The 11,702-nt window shown below is 36.9% G+C and overlaps 1 protein-coding gene across 1 annotated transcript; it reads left to right on the forward strand.

The window, feature by feature from the left end:
- Positions 1-346: 346 nt before the first annotated feature.
- Positions 347-2,644, forward strand: LOC105117264 (DUF538 family protein (Protein of unknown function, DUF538)). The gene is made up of 2 exons (XM_011014870.1): positions 347-951; positions 2,292-2,644. The coding sequence occupies exon 1, from the start codon at positions 494-496 to the stop codon at positions 944-946; it is 453 nt and encodes a 150-aa protein (XP_011013172.1). The 5' UTR covers positions 347-493; the 3' UTR covers positions 947-951; positions 2,292-2,644.
- Positions 2,645-11,702: the final 9,058 nt, after the last annotated feature.

The raw sequence follows: 11,702 nt of genomic DNA on the forward strand, positions 1-11,702 counted from the left end.
TATCTTTCTTATTAAAGTTTGTTTAGGATTTTATAAAATTTCATTTATCAAAGCTTTTGATCGAGTTTGTTATAACATAAAACAAAACTCAGAGTTAACAGCTGCCACATATCCAATAATAATGAAGCTTTATAATAGAGGATCTATTTGGTATTTTAGCTTGGACATGTTTGTCAAAAAAAAATAATTTTTTTAATTTTTTAAAATCATTTTAATATGATAATATAAAAGATATATTTTAAAAAAAATATTAAAAAAAAAAAAAATTTTAAAATCAAATATTACTATAATACCAAAACACCACCAAAAGGGACGCGTTGTTGCCGGTTTACGTGGTCAAATATCATCCACGATGACATCCTTTTCGTTTATCTTCTTCCTCTTAACCAACAATCCACGGGAAAAGAAAAGAAAAGAAAATCTCTGATCTAGCACCCAAAACCTTCAATTTAAAATCAATCCAAAAAGATTAAAAAATAAATAAAAAATCATAATGACCAAGCTTTTCTTTCTCATCTCTCTCATCTTCGTACTAATCACCTTTACCTCTCAATTAGAAAAACAGAAACCCCCAACTGCCGCCCACACCGAGCTCACAAACTACGGCTTCCCAATCGGGCTCCTCCCTTCCTCCGTAAAAAGCTACACTTTCAACCAGACTTCTGGCGAATTCTCCGTTGAACTTGGTGGCGCGTGTAAGATCACGCTCCCTCCTGACAATTACTTAGCCATGTACTCCAAAAGGGTTAGTGGGAAGATTGTTGAGGGTCGGATCGCGGAACTGGATGGGATCCGGGTTCGGGCTTTTTTTAAATGGTGGTCGATAACGGGGATTAGTTCTAGCGGAGACAATTTGGTTTTTGAAGTTGGGATGATTACTGCTAAATATCCTTCCAAGAATTTTGACGAGAGTCCTCAGTGTGAGGGCAAACACTCTTCTTCTTGAAAAAGGTTTTCCCTTTACATTGTTTTCCTTGTTTTTTAGTTTAATCGATATTCCTTTAATCACTTCTGCCTGGATTAAATTATAATTTAATATTTGTAATCGGGTATATTAATATCCTGTCAAGGAAAATTGAAAAGAAACTATAAATTATGGGATTAGTCATATTCTATATTATGTACATGATTAAATATTTTAAGTTCAAGCAAATGAGCTCTGCAATTATTCGTTCAAGTTGTATCTGATATATTATAAGGTAGATTAAATTTATTCAGGTAACCTAGCTTGATTTTTTGGCTAGGCGTTCTTTTCCTTTTCCTTTCCTTTTTCTTTTTCTTTTTCTGGAGAATGCTGCTAGGTCGTTTATTGAAGGGTTTGTTGAATTTTGATGAAGTTTTAAAAACTGTATGTTTGGACTTCTGAACTCAATCTTGAATTATTGATCTATCATATCCAAAGTCTCGTTTGTTCTATGCAGAATTCGGTTAACAAACCTTGTCTTTTTAAGTCCATTTGAGCTGGAAGCTAAACAAGGATAAATTATGTACTGAAGCCGGTCTTGGGTGTCAATTTTTCCTGCTTTGTGAACATCACTTCAACAACATGCACCTTTAAGAAAAATACCAATGTTCTTTCATCTTCTTTTTTTTGAGAGGGAGCATTGTTAATAAAAGAAAGTCAGTCATACAGATTATGACTAACTAAGATTAAGTACAAGCTTGAAGCTAAAAATCAGACCATAGTAACATGTGGTTGTTAGCAGGTTTGGTCCACAATTTAGTAACTTATGATCCTTTAGTCAAAGCATACATTGTATATGTGAAACTCTCTTGTATGGCTTGAATCCAAACTGAAATTCTATACAAACGAATTAAGAAGGAGATGGTCAATTCGGTTGCACGCCATTGAACACTAGATTATTTTTTGCCAGTCCACAAGGTTGCAGAGAAAACTAACCTCCCTGAGTTGTAGCTTAGCCATTGACGGTAGAAATCTATAAGAGATTGTGGTTGAAACTCCGTACCGTTGAATTACTCTAGACCAAAAATTCCAGGAGCAATGACAGTGGAGGCGAAGGTGTAATGTTGATTCAGTAAATCTACTGTAGAAAGGACATCTTGTTGCACCCATATTGATGAGATTTCTTCGGGCCAGCTTACTTCTGCTCCTATCATTCAACCTCATAATTGGTCATTACCTGTTGAAATAATATATAACCCCTTTCACCAAGTTGGGAGCCATGCTTCTCCATATATTAGCTTTCTAGCTACTGTCACTTGGGAATAGAATGCTATCTAATATCAAGTCGCAGAAAACAGTGAACTGATGTGTTGCTTTTGTTGGGCAGATTCTTATGTGTTTCCTTTTCCTTCTCTCAAGGGTGGGTTGCGCATTGCTCATTGAAGTGGTTCCTTTTTCTCCTTCGCACGGTTCCATTTAACACGTTGTGGTATGTTTACTTTATGGGCTGGAGGCACTCAGTAAATCCCATAAATTATGAGGCACTTATATTCTAGAGTCTAGACTACAAGGATTGAAACCATTTATGTTGATTCAATGTTTGTATCTGTTTATATGCCCACGGATTTGAATGCTAAGCTCCTATTTGCAGTCAATTCTCAAGACTGAAGTCTGTCATATAACAACTCTCTTTTGAAATTACTATTTTCTGTATCTGCTATGTAGTTGAAATTCTGATTTGTAGGCTTTCATGCTCACATCTTGAAATGTTATTTCGTTTCACCTACTTGATTGGAATACCTGGTGACATTGTAACAATGATTGAGTAATGGGGAGGAAAGTTTGAAGAATGAAGGACTTAAATATTGAAATTTTAAAATGAAAAACCCTTGTATATTAAGGTTGTCTCTATTATTAACTCATGCAAATGTAACCCTAGTTGAGTAATAAAAACCTCAAGTAAATATGTGAACTAAAAATTAAAGTCTGGTGCAATGATCAAGTTGATAACTTTAAATGTGTTTTTTTTTTCAATTGCAATATGTATCTAAGTGTGTTATTTCATGAAAAACAATTCTTCTATTTGGCTAATATATATTTTTTTCAAATGGTGTTCCTAAATGAAAATACCCTTTTAAATGGCAATGTTAGTGAGTCCAGTCAAAAGATATTCGAGCCTCTATGATACGATTCAAGGAATTTGGATTTTAATATAAAATATGTAACTATCTAGTTTTATGACAATAATTATAATTTTCAATCTGATTGTTGGATTGGGCTAAAAGTTTACGTGGAGTCTCTTGACATGTTATTTTATTTTGGGTTAAAATTTGAGGTCGATTAAAGTTCAAAAAGGCATTGTAATATGAGTTAATAGAGACTGTATAAATTTTATTATTTACTTTCTTTTGACTTGTGAAATTTTTATTTGGCAAGGATCCATTTCCAAAACAAGTTGTCATTTCCTTGTAGGGGTTTTTCAAAAATCTACAAGGAAATGACAACTTGTTTTGGAAATCTCCTAGTTTTACAAAAATCTTTTTTGGGCTGTAATATAGTTTTCAAGTATGGCAATGATTCATAAATATTTTAAAATTATTTTCTTACAAAGCTTCCTTATTCATTTTAGCTGCAATAAGGAAAGAACACTTCAGAATTAATTCTACCTTCAAATTGGATTTCCTAGTCTATTTGGAATTTTTTAAGGATAACAAATCTGATTCTAACATATTTAGGATTGTAATTTTTAATTTACTATTATTATTATTATTATTATTATTATTATTATTATTATTGTTATCATATTCTTCTTAGTTTTTGGGTTATTATTACTTATTTGGGTCAATTGAAAGTGGATCTCATATAAGTCTACCTAAAAGGGGTCAATTAAGGTTTATTTTTAGTTTGGAGTTAGTATAAATAATGACTTATCCAGACATGTAAGGTTACATAATTTTAAGATCAATAAACTTCTTTTGACATACTTGTTGTGTATTGGTGGGATAATTTTCCTTTCTTGGTTATTTAAAAAACTAAAAATGACTTATCGAAGAACAACTAGCTTCGTGGCGTCATCCTTATACTTCTCGTTCCTGAATCAATATTTATTGGGTAGGGGTTTTTCATTTTCAATAGTGATGGCGCCTAGATACAAGTTATATTTGTGTCACACTCTTATCAAACCTGATTTACTTCGCTTTCTAGGAATTGATGTCTTTGCGTGTGGGTTGTGTGACCACATGACCAGGAGGTTTACATCATTTGGTATCAAAACTTGGCTCCATTAATTAGGTTATATCCTTATGAAATTTTTGTTTCTTGTTGTTTTCGCAAAAATTCTGTAGTGTCCAATTTCTTCTTCTTCTTGAATTTATGGCATATAAAAAAAAATGGTTATTTCATTCTGTTACTATCCAAAATATATCAGTAGCATAAAACAAAAAAGAAAAAAGAAAAAAAATTGTTCAAAAAGATGTTTATTGGTTTCTACCGCAAAAAACTAAGCAAGGGAAAATTAGATCAAATCAACTCAAAATTAGCTCAAAGTTGATTTGATGATTACTGGGGTCCTTATCGCACTAAATATTAATTTAGGGATTAATTGGATATCGTTTCCTTTGGTTATCAATTTCAGGTCTAATCAAACTTTATCGTAAATTTCTCAAATTTTATATTTTGTCTATTTCGGTTGAAATCACACTATAACTGAAAGTTTAGCTCAATTGGACATCATTTGCTTTGGGTTCCAAATTCAAATTTAACTCGTCATGAATGAATCTGTTTTGCATCAACTTTTGAAGTTCGTTTTCTTTATGTTGTTTTCATTTCTTGCAATGTATTTTCAACATATCCAACATATATAGGTGTTGTTTCATCTTTTTGCATATATGATTTATGTTTTTATTCAAATCTTCAGTTTCATTCATATTTTGAATAGATGTGTTGTTGCTCGTGAGACAATCATCGAAGTTTTATTTTGCTTTTTTTTTATTGCTTCTTGAGTTTATATATATATATATATATATATATATATATATATATTTGGATTGCGCTGCGAAGTTGGTTCCATTTGGTGTTGGTTTTATTTTCGAAAGAATCACAAGAAAGTGAGACAAGAGGTGTAAGTGTGTTAGGATATTAAGAGTGTTTAAGCGAGACACGAGCGATATGAGGATTTTTCACCACTAACCAATTTTTGCAAGTACTATCATACCAGATCAAACCAACACACCATCCACTCCAAATATAGAACTTAAGTTCTAAATGCAAGCCATGACAAAGATGATGGAAAAAATAAATTACGTGATGGGGAACGTGTGTGACAGACTTGAGAACGTAGGAAAACATGGTAATGTGGCTGGAACATAGATAAGAAGTTGTTTTCAGTTTTTTAGAAAACCAAGGGAGATTATCCCACCAACACACAATAAGTGTAACAAAGAAGTATATTGATCTGAAAAATTATACTAGCACAGAGATCTGGAGAGAGAGAGATCTGGAGAGAGAGAAAGATTAGAAATCAAACTGTCGGAGCTAGATCTACTCCGTCCACCGTTGGATCATCCTCATTTCTTACTATGTTGTTCATTCCAGCCTTCTTGAAACATTGACCGAATGGATCTTCATTCCAATCAACGAGGTGGGAGATATTGATCTCGTAATATTTCTACTGTTCTGCATTTTTAGTTGCAGCAGAGTGAATTGGGTTTTGTTGAAGCTTGATCTTCTTTGTTCGTCGTTGGATCGTCACCATTTTTTAGTATGTTGTTCATCAGAATATACTCTATAGCTTGACCGCACGGATCATCATTCCAATCAATAATCTCGAAGATACTGGCCTCGTAATTCTGTAATTCTCTTCTCCCTTCATGAACAAATCTGAATCTTGTTGTTTCTGAGATTACATTGTTGTTGTTTCTGAGCTTAGGTTACGTCTTAGACTCAGTTTCTCTTCTTAGAATTTGGTATCTCTAGTATTTGTATGCTGCCATAATGTCCTTATGTTCTGCTGTGGATTCTGTTCCAATGGTTACCTCTAACAATGAACAACACAATGAAGTCAAGTCTGGACATACATTAAGATTAGAGCTACAAGATATGTTGAACAGCCATGGGATGAGGATTTCTCAGTTTACTAATGTTTATCAAGCTGATTCTGAAGCTAGCATAGAGAAGAAACACTCTAATTCCCAAGCTTCAAATGTTGTTTCAGAAATGAATCATGTGTTGGGTTCTAAAGTTGATGAGTTGAAGGTAGGGTCTCAGCAACAAGACCAGCAAAATCATCGCCCCAAATTGAATTTTTTAAATGCTTTGAAGGGTTCTGATGTTGATAACAATGAGGGTACCAAGAACCTTGGTATTTCTCTAGTTCGTAATCTGCATTTTGCTCCCCCTGCTATGACTGATGGTCGTGTGACAGTAGCTCCTCCACTTGATGTGTTTGAGGATGGCTGCGAACTTTGGAAATCCATCCTAGTTGGTCATTTTGTGGGTCAGAAATTACCATATCCCGTTGTTAATTCTATTGCCAAAAGAATCTGGGGCTCCTACGGTCTATCAGAAGTTTTATCTTCGGATAATGGTTTCTTCCTATTCACTTTTGATTCTGTTGATCATGCCACTAATGTGCTGGAAAGAGCCCCATGGCACATGGCAAGCAGACCTTTGGTGCTTAAACGTTGGCAACCGAACATGCAATTTTTGAAAGGTGATTTGGTCAAAGTTCCGGTATGGGTTAGGCTGTATAATGTTCCTCTTGAGTATTGGACTATTAAGGGGTTGAGTTGTGTAGCGAGTGCTATTGGGGTTCCTCTTCATGCTGATCAGACTACATTGTTGCGTCAAAGGCTTAGCTACGCAAGAGTTTGTGTTGAGATTGATGCTACGAAGATGCTGGTTAAGGAATACGACCTTCGCTGTCCCAATGGATTATTCATAACAATTTCAGCTGATTACGAATGGATACCATCAAAGTGCAATAATTGTAATGTCTTTGGACACACGACAACGATATGTGCTACTAATAACGGTGCAAATCTTACAATGGAGGCAGAGGGTAAGAGGAAACTAGGAGCTGCGAACTCTAAATCTGCGGATAAACAGCAGAATCAGTTTCAATGGCAGGTAGTTGCTAAACGAAATAAGGGTTCTGTGAGTGGTGAGAATGGCACTTTGGCATCTAAAGTGCGTAACTGTAATGAGAATGGTTGTTCGACATCTGGTACAAATATTTCTGATTGTAATATCAATGAGAAGGCTGCATCAGATGTGAGCAATGCTGATTGTTATGAAGATGAAAATCCTACATCTCCTCTTGTTTTGAAGAGTTCACAAGGAGACATGAAGCAGGAGCAGGGGGGTACAAGTACTGCTTCAGATCAAAGTTTAGCCATCTCCAATACATCTGATTGTGCGACGGTGAACCAGGTTCTTTTCGTTAATAGTCATGAGCTGAATGTAGATATTGACGCAATGGGAGGTGATACAGATGGGGAACGAACTGATAAGGAGTTGATGTCACCAATCCTGACAAGCCCACAAACTCTGAATTCCACCGAAAGGGAAACTGTTAATCAGTTGGCTATTAAGGCTAGAGACTCTCTAGAGAAAAAGAAAAAGGGTTCGAAAAACTCTTCAAAGAAGAATAAGAAATCTGTCTCCTCGCCTGGGGGCACGTCGAGGTAATCTTTGTGTTGCTGTTTGTACTCCTCTCTATTTTCTTATGATTATTGGATGTTGGAATGTAAGAGGTTTGAATGATCCCATAAAGCATTCAGCATTGCGTCAGCTCATCCATCAAGAGAGGATGACTCTTTTCGGTTTGGTTGAAACTCGGGTTAGAGACGAGAATAAATATAATGTTTCTCAACTTCTTCTGCGTAATTGGTCCTTCTTGTATAATTATGATTTCTCTTGTCGTGGTCGTATTTGGGTTTGTTGGAATGCTGATGTGGTGAAGGTTGATGTCCTCGGAATGTCAGAACAGGCTATTCATGTTTCTGTCACTATATTAGCTACCAATATCTGTTTCAATGCTTCAATTATATACGGAGACAATAACGCTTCCTTACGTGAGGCATTATGGTCTGATATAGTGAGTCGTAGTGATGGATGGGAGTCCAGCCCATGGATTCTTATGGGCGACTTTAATGCTATCCGCTACCAATCAGACAGGTTAGGAGGGTCTACTTCGTGGGCTGGTCATATGGACAGATTGGAAACATGTATTCAAGAAGCGAAAGTGGATGATCTTCGATATTCAGGCCTGCATTATACTTGGTCGAACCAATGTCCTGAGAATCTGATTATGCGGAAACTAGATAGAGTGCTTGTCAATGAGAAATGGAATCTGAACTTCCCCTTTTCAGAAGCGAGATTTTTACCATCGGGTATGTCAGACCATTCTCCTATGGTGGTAAAGGTTACTGGTGATTATCAGAATATAAAGAAACCATTCAGATTCTTTGATATGTGGATGGACCATGACGAGTTCATGCCCTTGGTGAGGAAAGTATGGGAACACAATTCAGGGGGTTGTCCAATGTATCAGCTGTGTTGCAAGCTAAGAAAACTAAAACGGGAATTGAAACTTTTCAATATGACTCACTTCTCCAACATTTCAGATAGAGTCCAAGATGCGAAAGATGAAATGGAACAGGCTCTCCATACAGCACATGGGAATCCAACTTTGTGCATGCGAGAAAGGGATGCTGTACGTAACTACGCTTCTATCGTCAAGGCCGAAGAGAGTTTTTTCAAACAAAAGTCAAGGATACAGTGGCTTAGCTTGGGGGATCAGAATACTGGCTACTTTCACAAATCAGTAAATGGAAGACAGCATAGAAATAAACTTCTTTCACTTACAAAGGAGGATGGAGAGGTTGTCGAAGGACATGAGGCAGTTAAATCAGAAGTCATTGCGTACTTCCAGCGTGTGTTAAGAGTGGAACAGATGCCTAGGGTTCTGAATGAGGAAGAGATGGAATCGGCAATTAACTTGAAACTGTCTTCAACGCAACAACATGTATTAGCACAAGATGTAACAAGGGAGGAGATTAAGCATGCTATGTTTAGTTTGAAGAACAACAAAGCCCCTGGTCCGGATGGATTTAACGCAGGTTTCTTCAAAAGAATGTGGCACATAGTTGGGGAGGATGTAATCAATGCTGTTAGCTCCTTCTTTCAGACTCGGAGAATGCTTAAAGAAATGAATGCTACATCAATTTCCCTTATTCCTAAAGTTGCCAATCCTACGAGGTTGACAGATTTTCGTCCTATATCTTGCTGCAATACCGTGTACAAATGCATCGCTAAGATTCTAGCTGGGAGAATCACAGCTGTTTTGCCATCCTTAGTAGGTCCGTATCAGACTGCTTTTATCTCTGGACGGAGAATCAGCGACAACATTCTTTTGTCTCAGGAACTAATGAAAGGCTATCATAAATCTACGGGACCTGCCCGTTGTGCTATGAAAGTAGATCTGATGAAGGCTTATGACTCGGTTCGGTGGGATTTCGTTGACGCTATGTTAAGAAAAATGGGATTCCCTAGAACAGTCATTGATTGGATTATGGTTTGTGTTACATCATGTCAATTCTCTATCAACGTCAATGGTGAGCTTGCAGGTTATTTTCAAGGGGCGAGAGGGCTGAGACAAGGGGATCCACTTTCTCCATATTTGTTTGTCCTATGTATGGAAATCCTTTCGGGGCTATTCTGCAAGATGAGTGCCAACCAAAATTTCAAGTTCCACTGGAGATGCAAGAAGGATAACATTTCTCATCTTTGTTTTGCTGACGACTTGATGATTTTTAGCAAAGGAGATGTAAACTCAATTCGTATGATCAAAACTGTGCTCACAAAGTTTCAAGATCTATCAGGTCTGTATCCAAATCCAAATAAAAGTGACATCTTCTTAAGCGGTGTGTTAAATGCTGAGAGGGAAGAGATTATTCATGTTCTTGGGTTTGCAGAGGGGGAGCTCCCTATGAAATATTTGGGAGTGCCTCTTATCTCGTCCAGACTAAAGGCTGTTTATTGTAAGGGTCTCGTGGATCGAATCACCTCTAAAGTTCGACATTGGACTTGTAGAACACTCTCGTATGCAGGACGAGTACAACTGATTAATTCAGTTTTATTTTCCATCCAAGTCTATTGGGCATCTCTCTTCCTCTTACCTGGGCAAGTCATAAAAAGTGTGGAGCAAATTATGAGATCCTTTCTTTGGTCAGGTTCAAGTCTATTGAGCATCTCTCTTCCTCTTACCTGGGCAAGTCATAAAAAGTGTGGAGCAAATTATGAGATCCTTTCTTTGGTCAGGTTCAGATATGAGAACTACTGGGGCTAAAGTGGCTTGGGATCAGGTATGTCTTCCAAAAAAGGAGGGGGGGCTAGGAAGAAAGAGGATAACAGAATGGAACAAGATTGCTTTGTTGAAACACATTTGGAACCTGTGCAATGACTCAGATGGCTCAATCTGGTCTACTTGGATCAGATGTAATCTGTTGCGAGGTAGGAATTTCTGGACAATCAAGACGCCACAGAATTGCTCTTGGGCATGGAGAAAGATTCTAAAGCTCAGATCCTTAGCATGGCCGAAGATGAAGTACATCATAGGGGATGGCAGGACAACTTCTCTATGGTTTGACAATTGGCATCCTCACAGCCCGCTCGCAGATTCTTACGGCGACAGATTCATCTATGATTCAGGTATGGAAAAGAACGCGAAGGTGAATATGCTGATTCATAACTCAGAATGGAAAATTCCTACCACTCACGCTATTGGATGGCACCCCATTGTAGAAGCTATTCCTTCCAATTCTAATCCTATGATAGGGCAAAATGATGAGATTGTTTGGCTGGATTCACCAAATCACAGATTCTCGATCAAAATAGCTTGGGAACAACTAAGATTTCATCATACGATGGTCGAATGGCATGACATTGTGTGGTTCAAGAATGCTGTTCCAAGACATTCGTTTCTTCTATGGGTGGCTGTCCAACAGAAACTCACAACTCAAGATAGACTTCATCGATTTGGTATACATGGTCCCAATAGATGCTCACTCTGTCTCCGCAACTACGAAGATCACAACCACTTGTTCTTTGAATGCTCCTATACTAAAGCGATCTGGTGGGATGTTTGTGACAGATGCAACATTCCAAGAATGACAAAAGGATGGGATGAATGGATTCGATGGGCCACTGTCACTTGGCATGGCAAAAGTTTTGTCAATTTTTCTCGTAAACTCAGTTTTGCAGCTACAGTGTATCATATCTGGCAAGAAAGGAATGCAAGGACCTTTGCTGGAATATCTAGAACTCAGAATTTGGTCTTTCATCAAATTGAATGTATCATCCGTGATAAGCTTGATTTGATGAGGAACGTTCTACCAACAGATGAAAATAAAAGAATCCAACGAGCATGGAGGGTTAATAACATAGATTCTTCATTTGATATTTAGCTGGTTGTATTGGTTTCCCTAACGAATCAAGTTAGGTCTTGAGTTTTCAGTTCGGTGGCTAGCATGTAGCCATCTGTTGTTTTACGTTTCTGTTCTCATTGTAAATCTGGGGTATGCCCCTTATAATTTTTGTATCGTTTTCCTTTAATATATACGTCAACTTACCAAAAAAAAAATGTGGCTGGAACATGTACCCAAGATGTGAGAAAGGTTAGGGCTGAACTGAAATCAAACAATGGCAGTGAGACTGAAAACTCCTAAGTAATTTCCAGAAAGTCTTAAGAAGTCCTAAACAAAATTGGAAAAATCTGATTTGGAAAATTTGTGTTGCT

The sequence above is a fragment of the Populus euphratica genome, unplaced genomic scaffold, assembly GCF_000495115.2.
Source record: "Populus euphratica unplaced genomic scaffold, PopEup_1.0 scaffold1245.1, whole genome shotgun sequence".
Taxonomy (NCBI): Eukaryota; Viridiplantae; Streptophyta; class Magnoliopsida; order Malpighiales; family Salicaceae; genus Populus; species Populus euphratica.